Source organism: Triturus cristatus, chromosome 2_2 (genome assembly GCF_964204655.1).
Source record: "Triturus cristatus chromosome 2_2, aTriCri1.1, whole genome shotgun sequence".
In the NCBI taxonomy this organism is placed as follows: Eukaryota; Metazoa; Chordata; class Amphibia; order Caudata; family Salamandridae; genus Triturus; species Triturus cristatus.
Window position 1 is genome coordinate 75,108,715 of NC_140582.1, and position 14,196 is coordinate 75,122,910.

Genomic DNA, 14,196 nt, shown 5'->3' on the forward strand with positions numbered 1-14,196 from the left:
GTCCCGTCTGAGGTCTGCGACTGGCTGGAAGAAACGGGACAACACAGTGGCCCGAAACCTCTGGACCCGGGCATTGGAGGGAGTCGAGAGCGGCGGCCGCGACGCCGCCAGCAGAGGGAAAGACGTGGAGGGGCAGGGCTGAGCCTTCCTGCAGCACCTAGCCCAGAGAAGATGAGACTGGAACGCCAGGAAGCCCTTGAAGCGGTGGCGACATTGGGATCTGTGAGCAGTCAGGGGGATGTGCCTGCCCGCGAACATAGTGATACTGAGACTGACAGATCTTCCTCTCCAGCTGCCATACTCTCAGAGGACCAAATGTTGCCAGTGGTGACACCTCAAACTGCTGACATTATTGTGTGAACACTAACTTGCTGGGACACAGACAAGTACTGGCGATGGGAGGAGGTGAAGTGAGTCTCACCGAATGCCCATGGGAACCGGGGCTGTGGACCTTGCTGTCTTCTTCTTTGATGTAATGCGGCTCCTTGTGTTAATACATGCGGACTAGATGGGGTTTCGCTGATGACCCGGGGGGTTGGGGGACAACAGAGATTTCCCCGCCCATGGAGTGGAAGGTACGGGATGCACATGATTCAGCCAATAGACGGTGGGCAGCGGCAGTGGGCGCGCTCGTACCCCTGGGGTGTGTTTTGACACAGCTGACAACTCAGAAGGCACACAAGGCGAAGACAGGGGTAACATTAGGCTCTAATGACTTGGGATCAATCACTCTGCCCTTAGCGCCCACTAGCAAACACCTGACCTAGTATTTTATAGGCAATTGAGTTATAAGTTTGGACGAATGCCCGTTCTGGGGTTTGCCCTCGCAGTTCTGCAGTTTCTGGTTTTAGTTAAGTGCACTCAGCAACGCACTGTAGTTTTCTTGTTCATTATGTTCTTTCAGCAGGCAGCCATGACAACCGTGGTAGTAGTCCGTCCCCTTGGCTGGCCCGCTCCTGGCCCTGTGCTTCATGTGGTCCTTCCTCCTTCTCGATGGCAGACACTGCGTTAGTTACATGGAACATAAGAGGTATGCACACACCAGCGCGCCGCTATTCTGTTTTCGCCTACCTACAACGGCATAGGGTGGCCATAGCCCTTCTCCAAGAGACCCATATGACCCAACCAGAACTAGATAAACTACGTACTAGATGGAGGGGGCAGCTTTTTGGGACCACATACTCTGCACATGCCCGGGGCACACTTATCTGGGTAAGAGCGGGTACACCTTTTACATGCACAGACACAGTGGTTGATCCCGCCGGGCGATACACGCTGGTTAGGGGGAAACTTAATGGGCAACCTATACTTCTGGGCTCTCTCTATGCCCCAAACGTCGACCAATCGTCGTTCTTGGATCAACTCTCGGTGGCGCTGGCACCGTATGTGGGTCTTCCATGGCTGCTGGGCGGGGACTTTAATGCGGTGCTTGACACACACCTCGACAGGTCATATCCGCCACTCCGCAGCACACAGGCGGTCTCAAACGCGAGGAATCTAACAGAATGGTTGGCGCGCTGGGCATTATATGATATATGGCGTACCCTGCATCCTAGCGATCGTCTCTACTCGTATTACTCAGCGGTGCACGACCTTCATGACCGCCTCGACAGGGTGGTGGGCTCTCCCTCATTGACCCCTCTGATAGCTCAGGCGGAATACTTAGGCCGGACCCACTCGGATCATAATCCGCTCCGGCTGAGTCTCTGCTGGGACCCGGGAAGACCCCCCGTTCCGACGTGGCGATTGCAGCCGGCCGCTCTCGAGGACGCGGAGTTTCGTGCCTCGCTAGGCACGGCAATCGAGCAGTTCTTCGACCTCAACGAGGGAACGGTGGGAAACGCGCTGACGGAATGGGATGCTTGGGGGCGACGGGGAATATTCGTAAGCAGCTCATGTTATCGCTCGCTGCCCTGGATTCGCGCCTTCTGCCGTGTGAACGCCATGGTGAGGCAGGAGGTCGGGATTCGACTCGGCTGGCGCGACTCCGGACGCGACATGCTGAGCTGATGGAGCGACTACGGTGCCATAATTATGCTGCTCATTCGGCTAGGGTCCATGCTACATCTGATAGGGCGGGGCGGTTACTGGCCTGGTTGATTAGACAGGAGACGGTGCATGCACCAATAGAATCTATTCGTGGGCCGGACGGGACACTGGTACATACGCAGCGGGAGATCCACCAAATACTGACAGCACATTACACGGCCCTATACACCTCGACAGGGCGCAGACAGGCAGAGGATCTGGATCAGTTTCTGGAGGCCGCCTGTCTACCCACGGTTCCGAGTGCCCATCAGGAGACGCTGGAGGCCCCCCTCACGTTGGAGGAGATAGGGGAGGCGGTAGCTTCACTGGCCTCTGGAAAGGCGCCTGGGACGGATGGACTTCCGGCGGAGTATTATAAGGCCTATCGGGAGTCCCTAGTGCCTAGGCTGCATGCGCTATATCTCACGGCCCTTGAGGAGGCTACCTTACCTGCCTCTATGAGGGAGGCCTACCTGATCTCCTTACTTAAGCCAGGGCATGACCCTACCAACTTCGGGTCCTACCGCCCCCTTGCCCTTCTCAACGCTGACTACAAAATCCTGGCCAAGGTCCTGGCAGAGAGGCTGACCCCAACGGTGCCAGTGTTGGTGCATAAAGACTAAAATGGGTTTGTGCCCAAACGCAGCACCTCTCTTAACCTGCGTAGGTTTTTCCGAGTAGCCGCAGAGGGAGCGCAGCATTGGCCGAGGGCAGGCTGTTTGGTATTGGACCTTGAAAATGCCTTCAACTGCCTTGAATGGGGGTATCTGGTGGCGGCGCTGTCACATTACGGGCTAGGCCTCGGTTTCCTCCAAATGGCGGCGCTCCTCTATAAAAACCCTGTGGTGCGGGTGAGAACCGGCCCATACATTTCCGACGCCATCCCGATTGGTCGTGGTACCAGACAAGGGTGCCCTCTCTCGCCCCTCCTTTTTGCGCTCGCAATAGAGCCTTTGGCTGCTACCCTACGGAGAGTATTGACAGGTGGCATTCCAATGGGCGACGCGACTCATCAGGTCTCCCTATATGCGGATGACCTCCTGGTCTTCATCAAAGATGTGGAGCACATCTCCGGGGACCTGGCTCTCCAACGCGGCTAAGTCGTGTCTTTATACGTTCCGGGCTGATACTCTGGATCCGCAATACTGCTTGGGGGGTGTGCCAGTCAAGTGGCAACCCGACACCCTCCGTTATTTGGGCATCCAAATATATAGGCAGCCAGCTGATCTAGTAGAGGGCAACTTGGGTAGGGCAGTAACAGCGGTCAGGGCCCAGATGCGGTTTTGGGGTACCCTTTCCCTCACGGTCACGGGGCGCATCGCTTTAGTTAAAATGGTGGTTCTGCCCAGACTCCTATACTATTTTGCTAACCTGCCAATATATATTCCGGCATCCTTCTTTGCAACCTTGGAGCGTTCGCTCCGGGATTTTGTGTGGGGTAATGCACGCCACAGAGTGGCACTACCCAAGTTATACCTCCCCACGGGCCAGGGGGGACTCGCGATGCCGTGCTTCGCGCATTATTATTTAGCAGCGCAACTACAATGGGTGGCCAGGTGGCTGGTAGACAGAGAGCGGGACGACACGGCGACCGCGGAACCCCCTATCCCTCTGGCTGACATTACTGCGTCATTCCATCCGACCGCAAAGGTGTTTAAGCCTGGGCCCCTACTTGTTAAAGTGGCCTATAAATGCTACCGCCGTGCCCTTCCCCTAACCCGGAAATGTATCCCTTATGCCCCTGCCATGCCGATAGAGGGCTCCCCTAGTGGGCGGGGGGTGCTGCGCTCGACTGAACTAGCAGACTGGCATGCGGCGGATATTACACATTGGGGGACCTCTACCGAGATGGTGCTCTTGTTCCATTCGCCTTGTTGGCGGAGGAGACAGGGTTACCAACTGGCCAATTCCTCTGTCACCGTTCGCTTATCTCGACGCTGGCGAGCCGATGGGGAGATCTTAAAGAGGAACCAGAGCAGCACCTCACGATGCAATATCTGCATGTCATGGGGCGGGGGAGACATATGATACGGTGGTTCGCAGCTTCCCTGCGCACGCATGCGGCGACTGACTTGTCCCCGCTGCGCCGCAAATGGGAGACGGACCTGGACCGTCCCATGGCTGACAAGGAATGGAGCAGAGCGCTGCAGGGTCCCACACGGATTCCCAGGAACATGCGGTTCCGTCAAATCCAATACTTTATTCTACACAGAGCATATCTCACACCTGACTCTATAAATAGGTATTTCCATCGCGCAGACGCGAGTTGTCCACGCTGCAGGGCGCTGGACAGGTTCACATGTTGTGGAGTTGCCCCGTGCTGGATGTGTACTGGCGGGTGGTGCACGAAGCACTTAGTGCCTGCACGGGTAGGCTGGCGCCGCCGGAGTGGTCGGTCTGCCTGCTACACCTGTTTCGTAGAACCCCTTCCACGAAGGTTGCCTCTCGATTTTTCGACCTAGGCCTGGTGGTGGTGAAGCGGTTGATTACCAAACGTTGGAAGGCAGCAGAACCCCCCCCCCCCCCCCCCCGAGCACGAGCATGGCGGAGTTCAATGCTGGTGTTGGCGGGAGCGGAGGGCACGGCCCTCTTGAGGGAGGAAACGATGGGCCTCAGGCGAACACCTATAGCGAACCAGTGGAATACACTCTTGCAGACCCTGACACAACTAGATGGGGACACCCTAAGACCCTGTGAAACGCACACTGGGGATCCACTTTTTGAGGAGGAGGGGGGCGGAGGTCGGAGCGGGAGTCAGGCATGACCAGGGTCGTAAGGGCCTTAGCTGATCAGGTGAGGAACCGGGGAGCAGAGAGATGCTATCAATAGAGCTGTCTGCACACGGGGATGTGGGGTTGATGGAGGGGGGTCGGGCCAGGGGACGAAACATGGGGATGTTACCACAAATGCCGAAATTGCTGCTATTGTTATGTTGAGGCACTTGTTGTTCTGCCCTCTGTTCTTGCTGTTTAAGAGAACTGTTCAGAGGAATACAATAGGGAAGTACGGGTGAATTATGAGTGGCTCCTTCAGGGGAAGCTCCCCGACGACGTGAGAGCAAAAGGGGACTGTTGAGATAATGGTGTTGGCTGGGAGGCCCGTAATGTTCGTTTTCCCCAATAAGTGCGTGTAGCACTTGATCCTGTTTGTTACCATACTCATGCCTACAGATGTATCATTGGTATTATTTCAATCATTAACCATTAGGTTGCTCAAATGTACCATGTTCTGTGATCACATCTACAAAATGCCAATAAACAGATTTCATAATAACAATGCTATGTACTGCACTTTCAGGACTCCTTCCCCTTTGCATAGTAAATAAAGGTATGTATGAACTATGTTGGACTACTATTAATAGATCACAGGAAACGCGTGTAGCCATGACATTCTTTGTTGTAAGGTGGGTGAGCAGCTGTTTTTCCAAGGATTCTTTTACGACTTTGCAGACTGAAGCTATTCATGTCAAACATGCATGCTTTGAGTCTCTTCTTGACTATGTCATCTTTGAAATTTCACGAAACCTCACATCTTGCACAGTTCCGTTTCAGTATGTGGACAGCCCAAGCTTCCTTTTCTTAATTTGTGAAGTACTTAAGGCCCCTTAAAACAAAACTCCAAATCCATTTTCATGTTTTTACAGGTATCCCAAAAAATCATACTCTTGCAAATTCATCAAGACTACTTTCAAAATGTGACATTTAAATTAATTTTGAAATGATATGGCATTGGGAGGAGGTTGATGTTTTTACTTAAATGGCTTATTGATTATATAGCAAGTCTCATATCGAGCACAATACCTCTATCGCCAGATTTTCAAAGTTCATTCTGAACCTTAATTTAATTTTAAAGATTATTCTCAATGAGGTCACTCAGTTACACACTGTTCATGTAAATCTTTTCCAAATAAAGTTGGTAGATGAACTTACCTTACCCTGTGAATAGAGATGAAGCATATTTAAAACAATAAACTCAGAACCAGAAGGACATAATTGGTGATTTAAAGTTAACTAAAGTATGGCATATCTATCAGAGAGAGACATTTTGCAATTTCCAAAGAGAAGAAGGAAGTTGCTCATAGTTAATATAGAAACACTGCTAGAGTGAAGTTGTACATATGAGAATGTACATGGGGCATTTTTGTTTGCTTTTACAGGTGCAGAAATTTCCCATCGTGGTTCGGTCAAAAAAAGCAAAGAAGAAAAGCAGTGCTTAAAGGATCTTCAAGACGTAGACCTGAGGGAAAGCACCACCCACCAAACAACAGGTTAGGAACAGATAATTGAATGTTTTACAATTGAGATTGTATTCAGAAGAACCAGTTGCCTGAGAGTTTCCACTCTATTCTCCCTAGTGAACGACTAAGTATTCATATTCCTAATTCCCGCTACCATTCTGATGGTTAGGTTATTTCAGGAAAGTGATCGAGTTAACCAGGCATGAGTAATCATTTATTTGAACCTTCTGGGTGCAGCTTCCACCTGTCTCATGTATGTTATTTCCCCATATGTTGAGCTGTATTGAGATTACCCTATTTTCCAGGCACCCCACATTAATTCCTACCTTCATATTATTCAAACCTTTTAGGGGACTTTCACTGTGGTTGAAATGATTTATCCTTTGAAAGCGGGTCTCCCCCAGCGTGTTTGAAGTCAGCTGATGTAACACTATTGCCTAGTAAACTGTCAGATGAAAGGAGCAGCAACATCGTCCACTCCACTTATTGAATAGCAAAGCTTGATTACCTGTTACAGTCTGCATTTCCTTCTGGAGATGAAACTGGCACTTCTCGTCTGTGTTTGGGCAATGAGCAGTGTTGACAACTATTGGATCTTGATCTTTCACCGTCCCTTAATACTGATGAGTGTGGGACAGGACTAGGAAAATTGATGTTCCAGTCTGTGACAACTCCATATTGGTGTCATTATTTCTGGTTGAGCTCCCCATCAATGCTGTCTCAGATTTCAGTAATTTCATGATCCCAACACCTGTCATAGCTTTAGTGGTTGCTTTTGCAGACATTATGATGGAATAAAAGAGCGCCACTGCAATCTGATGGTGTCCTGTCTGAGGGTACGCCAAGAACCATCAGAAATTGTGAGCTTGTCTGCAAGATAAGCGGGGGTGCTGGTCATGATAGCTTTGTAAATAATGCAGCTGGTTTTGACGATAGTGTGGGCAGGCAAGTTCAATCAGGATATGGGTGGTGTGATTATATTTCTTCACAACCTGGATGAGACGTGCTGCCGCATGTAGGATGCCCTTAAGGGGTGTCAGTATGGAGTCTGGAGCTGGACATTACCACCATCCAAGTGCAAGAGTACAAGCTCTTGAAGAGCAGAGCTGAAGTTGTTTTCTGGAATAAACTGTTTGACTTTCTTTAGAATGGAGAAATAGTACCAGCCGTGTGTTTGTTTTGGACAGTGTGGTCCTTGAGGGTGAGGTTGGTGTTCAGGTTGAATCCAATGGGCTTGGCATTCGGTGAGAGTTGGGTACGAAGCTGTCAAGATTCATGCCATTGAGTATGATTTATACTGTATCTTGTTTGTTGCACTTGGCAAAAAGCAGGAATTCACTTTTGGTTGGGTTGAGCTTCGGGTAGCCACTGGACGTCCTGGCCTGGATGATGTGAGAGCAGTGTGTTGGGCAGCGGACTTCTGAAGCAGAGGAGGCTTTCAAGTAGAGTTGTATATTATAGGCATATTGTTGAAGCATGATCTCCTATCTGTGAGTAGAGCACTAAGTGGCTCCATGTGAAGATTGAAGATCAGAGAAGACAGTATGGAACCCTGGGGCATGCCACATAGGGATCTTTTCTGATCTGGAGATGCCCAAGTAAACAAACTGATGTCAGATGGAAAGGTAGGGGAAGAACCAGTGAAAGACATTGCTGGTAAATCCCATTTACAACTCGAGGGCGTGTATGAGGGTGGGATGGTCGACTGTTTCAAAGGCAGCTGAGAGGTCCAGCATTATCAGGAGGCAGAGGTCATCTTCATCTGTGGTCAAGGGGGCACCAATTATGATGTGTAAGGTGGCAGTTTCCTTGCAACAACGTGATTTGAAATCAGGTTGGAATTCATGCAGGAGATGATTAGCTCTGATGTGATCTTAGAAATGAACATAGACTGCTTTTTCAACTATGTTGCAAATAAATAGTTGGTGAGTTATTGGCCGCTAGTTGACATGGTCATCCAGGCCTACTGTAGGTTTCTTTTAGGAGTGGTAGGATCTGGCCTGTCTTGAGAGCTTCTGGGAAAATACCTTGAGTGATGGATGCATTGACAGTGGTCAGTAGGGATAAGAGACCATCCTCAGAGTGAGCTGTGGTGAAGGATTATGGTAAGGCTTGACCCTCATAAGAAGTGGCTTTGAGGGGGTTGAGTATGTCAGCCAGATCTGGGGAGATAGGGATTTGAAGGCTGGCCATTGTGGGTTTCTATGTGAAGAGGTAGGTTTAACAGATGAAGCAGGAGTTGGGTTTTCCCCCCAACTCAAGGTAACTTAACAAGGTTGACAGCAAATTATGCATTGATATCACCCGCAATGTGAATACTTCATGTATGAGTTTGGGATACGAGTGAAATCACACCCAATCAGGATACTTGCTTTAGAGCTATTTAAAGCTGAGCATTCTAGACTCTCCGCAAAATATTGTTAGAAACACAGCTTGATGCAGTGGTTTGGTGCGGTTGAGCAAGGCCTTACCAGATCCAAGCCATTTGATGGGGCGGGCACACAGCAGCCTGTAAAAATTTTGGCAAACCTGACCAGAAAGCAGAAACTGCAAGCAAAGTAGGAAGATGAGAAACTACCCTGGCATAAACCAAAGTGATTGGAGTGCAGCCATTTATCATCAGTTACTGCTCACATTCTGATTGCCTGCTGACAGTCTAGTGTTTTTCTGCATAGTCCAAATACTACTTGTGCTTTCCCTCTGACTTTGGTAAGAAAAGCTGACTGTGGAGTGTATAGAAATTCACATACCTGTTGTTCAGCCGCAATTGCCCTTTCAATGAACAGTCCTAATGGTGCTTTATTTCTTGCTATATGCCCCTCCAGCGATGGGTCTGGGAGTGGCCTCTTATTCACCCACCTCATGCCCCACCGTTTGTGAGAACATAAAAGGGGGTTATATAAAATGTGCCTAATGAAGAAGTCCTAACACCTCTTGTCTTACCTATATGTCTGAACTGACCAAAACATTTAACCTATCTAAAGTCTGTCCTTATATCTGACTTCTCGGTTTGCTTTAATCTTTGGTGTTTTGATTTCAGGCAGCAGAAAATAAAAAAAAGCAGGTCTAGAACTGTGCCTGGTTAATGTTCTTAATTTGCTTTCAGTACTGGTTGCTTGTTAATTTATCTCAATGTTATGCCCCAGGTCCGTGCGGCCTTGCACCATTCTAGCCTAAGCGGGGGTGGCTTGGAGCCAGTGGAGCGATATATGCTCTCTACAGTTTCTCTACCACTCACACGGAAGGGGCCCCCTGAAGCTGATAGCAGGCAGGGAGGGCTGGGGAAATAGTCACAATAATTACAAAGGAAATCCCTCTGCCTGTATGATAATACATATAAAGCAAAACAGTCACTGATAAATAAAGACAGCCCAACTATCCTGGCCTTCCAAATTATGATATAGACAACATAATGTGCTAACAAGTCACATTTATTTATTTTGTTTTGTCAAAATGATAGAAAACATGAGAAGTATCAACATTCCAAGTGCATCCAACATCACACACACACGACCTCTCAGTCAACATAACCCAGACACATATCCAGACAGACTCTTACATACTACCATTTCAACAATCACTATATAACAAAACGACATTATTTTTAAATATATGTAAAAATGGTTACAAAGCCCTCCCACCAAATAGGGGGATACAAAGATTCAAAAATATGATTAAATAGAGTCCATAGCAGCATCTAAGGATCCCATGATCAGTTAGTCATACAGTTCATCATCCAATTTCTTCTCAGGAGGGTAGATAAAAACAGGGAAACTAAACTCAACTCCAGCGCCGACGCGCGTTTCGGTGTCTAACCCTGCTGTGGGTCACACCTTCTTCAGGGCGCACGGGTCATGTGGGAGACACAAGGGGTGATGCGCCTAGAGGGAAACAACAGTAATAAGAGGATACACATATTCAGTATTAAACATTCCAAAAAATCAGAGTGTGGAGATACACAACATCCCTGTGACAGGGACGACTGGGACGACTGATAACTAGGAAGGCACAGTTACAGGGTACAAGATGAGCAAATAATTACTAAACAAGGGTGCGTGCCCACTTGGAAGACACAAAGATAGTATGAAGCGCCCGTGAACTCATTGGTTAAAAACATGCAGATCACCTTAGAGACCTCTGAGATACACACGTGCCCGAAGGAAGAAAATGTGTCAAAAATTTGAAAATCACACTCAGATTGGTCTTTGAGGCAGTAGCCAAGATACCCAGAATCCAAGATAAGACAGTGACACTAATGTTTTTCGTTAGACACAAGTACCTGGAAAGACAAAATGGGAGTCAGATGACCTCGGGATCATAGAAAGCGAGAACCTGATTTTTCTGAATGTTTAATACTGAATATGTGTATCCTCTTATTACTGTTGTTTCCCTCTAGGCGCATCACTCCGTGTGTCTCCCACATGACCCGAGCACCCTGAAGAAGGTGTGACCCACAGCAGGGTTAGACACCGAAATGCGCGTCGGCGCTGGAGTTGAGTTTAGTTTCCCTATTTTTATCTGAGAAGAAATTGGATGATGAACTGTATGACTAACTGATCATGGGATCCTTAGGTGCTGCTATGGACTCTTCAATCATATTTTTGAATCTTTGTATCCCCCTATTTGGTGGGAGGGTTTTGTAAGGACTAGAAAGAAGATGACAACCTGCAGGCTTTCGGCTAACAGCTTGGTAAGGATGTGAATGCCTCAATGATGCTAAAATTGGAGCATTAGGACACAACAGAAGCCATTATACTTGGAGGGGCACTGGCTGCCTGTACTGGTGAGCGGTAGCCAGCCAGGTTCCCCCATATGGGCCTGTGCTGCAGGGAGCCTGCAGCGGCAGATAGAAACCTTGGCTAACAGACTGACAAAGGCTCAGGTGGCGAAATATTGGTCGAGCAAGCAGACCGCGCTTTCCTGTACAGGAGTTGGAAGAGCCCGATTGAACAATTTGGGGCAGATACAAGGCAAGAATGGTCAGCATCTATGAGCACAACAGGGCCTCCATCTGCAAAGTGGTCAGCAAAACCCTAGTGCTGAGAAATACTTAAACAGACTCAGACTGGGCAAAGACACTACCAAAAAGTTAGCACGGGCAGTGGTACCACATGGGAGAGAAAGGAGGGACGCAGTCCAGACAACAGATATTGGCAAATATTAACAAAGCATTTAATGGAGTGACCAATGAAAGGAATCGAGGGTTGTGTTGTTGACAGTAGTGGGAAGTCAAAAGAGGTTCATGGGGAAATTTAGTTGAGCCCTCACCATCGAGGGTCAGCAGGATGCTTTGTGGGACACATCAGGTAGCCATAGATAACCCCTGGAGTTGGGCGACATTCCCTGTCCTGAAAACAGTGGACAAGTGTCAAGAATGGTAACGACTAGCAGCTCGGAAACATGGGTTGAGCCCTACAATGATAAATTAATATATTGAGTCCATTGGTGACAAATCTGTGCGCTGCACAGCTTGGACCACATGAGAAACAAGGTGTGGCGCTTAGCAGAGGAGCGTCCAAGGTCAGACAGGAAACTCAGTTCTTTAAACAAATATGCCAACAGAGTGAACAGACCTAGGGTGCACATGAAGTTGCAGCCACCTATCCAGCCCCAAGTCCTGAGGCACAATGGTACGAAATGTGAGCTGTGGCGATCTGTGGCACAACGATCTTCTGAAGATGACCAAAGGGGGGTTCAGGTAAGAGAAGAAGGAGAAACTAGCATTGGCATAGCCAATAGGTCTCGCCTTTGGGGACCTTATATGTGTTTAGCCATGCACAAGTTGATGTTGTTGCACCGAGGATATTGTGCTGCATAACTAAATAGTTTTAAGGTCCTAAAGGCGAGACCTATTGGCTATGCCAATCCTTCAAGGCCCAGTTACACAAATTCGGCCATATCATGCGATGACTTCTGTATAAAAAGAGGGAAACGCCCTGTGCAGCAGTCTGCTGTAGAAAAGAGGTATGGCCTGGCTGTTTATGCCAACCTGTTCTGCCTTATGAAGCGTGCTCATGACAGCGCAGCGAAGGCACAGGCAGCAGGTGTGTATCTGCAAATGTTCAGAGGAAGGCCTTGTTTCTACTTCAGTAACTCACTGAGAAAGGGCCAGGAGCAGGAAACAACACACACTGCCTGACGTCGCAGTGCCTTACTTTATATAAAATCCTAGTTTTGTAAATTGGGAAGTGGGGCAGCCACGTAAAAGTAGATTTCGTTGCATTTACCCCACGTAGCACATGCACAGGTGTGTATTTTATAATGCATGTTTCTTTAGGGGCTCCCCAGAGCTGCAAGTAAAAATACTGGTGCCATCGGGGATCCCTGTGGTAGAGTACCCTCAGACGAACATGCGCTGGATTGGATAATTTTGGCAGCCGCTTCCTCCATGGTCAGGGTCACCCTGCAGGGGGCCAAAGTTACACACATGCAGTTCTTGCTAGGACAGAGTAACTACAACCAAAGCAGTGGGCCACGTGCCACTCACCCCACAGATTAACATCAGCAGCCCTAGTTTTATCAGTATACCAGCTTACCTATCAGCATGGTGTTCCATCCACCATTAACACAGCCACCACGCACCAGCACTGCACACCCACAATCAGCACAGGCTCCACACACCCACTATTAGTGCAGGCTTTCCATCTCCAACAGTGCAGGGGGCTATCAGCCATAAGGAGAGGATGATACTCTGCCCATGCTGTGCATCCACGCACCTGTCAGCAAAATCCTCATCTACGCAAAAGTCAGCCAACTCATCCACAGAGCATCAGTGCAGCCGCCCCACCACTAGCGCACTCACCCACAACAGATCAGCACAGACCATAACATCTGGGGTTGTTGCTGTTGGGGACACTGCTATTAGGGCTCTTGCTGAAGGTGGTGTCCCATGCTGTAGTAAGCAAGTGCACTGGTGTCGGGAGCTATACTGATGCTCGGTAGGTGGGTTAGCCCATTGTTGAGTGGGTGGGGGGCAGTCAGCTTGTGCCAAAAGTCAATGGGTAGTGGGTAGAAATCCTACATTGGATGTGCTAATGCATATACAGCATGACATATGTGCAAACAGAAACCAAAATTTCACTTAGAACTATCGTTGTCAACAACCCAAGGTACTCACTTCCCTGATCTTCACTAAAGGAAGCACACACAAAAAGGCTCAGCGCCACAAGGTACACTCCCCTCCACCACCCTGGAGCCTGGCCGGAGCTGTACCCACACAAGCACCTGGGAATGCCGCTGTAGGCACAAGGCGGGTGGTGCTGACCCTCGGGGTGAGCGGCAGGTCCAACAGGGGAGGAGCCGCCTGGTTAGCTGTACGTCCCTGGGGTGCGAAGCGAGGGGCCAGAGCAGGGCAGTAAGTGTGCCGTGCCCCTACGAGCATGCAATGCACTGCTCCCTCCGTTGCCTGGTTAACTGCATACGTGCACAGGGCAGGTATGAAGACCGAGCTGTGCCAGTGCGTGCAGGGCATACCGGGCTAAGGGCTCTGGGCGAGGGCAGGAGAGGTTTAGCCGGGCACCAGACTGTCACGGTGAGTGCAGCCCAGCAGCCCATACAGTCACCAGGCAGGGAGGACTGTTAACTGAGCCGTGCTCCCCGGACTCAGGCAGCAGGAGGCAGCAGCATACAATGTCCAGGGGCGAGAGGCGATCCGAGACAACAGAGAAGAGAGGGAGGCAGCCTGGTTCGCCACCAGGAACAGCGAGCAGCAGGAGGAGGAGCGCGTGGAGCCCCGCCTGACTGAAGGAGAAGAGGAGGACGGAGCATGGGAGAGGGAAGGTACAAGCGCCGAGCAGGGATTGGGAAAGGCTGGGTTACACAGGCAGATGACTTGGAAAGGGAGACCTACGTGGAGAGAGGGAGAAAGTAAGCAAGAAGCAGTCGGGTTCCAAGAAAGAAATGGCCCGGATGAGACATGGACAGAGTACAGG

At 49.5% G+C, this 14,196-nt stretch overlaps 1 protein-coding gene across 1 annotated transcript in view; it reads left to right on the forward strand.

Annotated features, from left to right (window-relative positions):
* Positions 1 to 14,196, forward strand: part of LOC146861879 (uncharacterized) — a 241,267-nt gene that overhangs the window by 166,762 nt on the left and 60,309 nt on the right. The window contains exon 4 of the mRNA XM_085641050.1: positions 6,185 to 6,295. Coding sequence (XP_085497176.1) covers positions 6,185 to 6,295 — 111 coding nt within the window. The remainder of the gene's footprint in view (positions 1 to 6,184; positions 6,296 to 14,196) is intronic.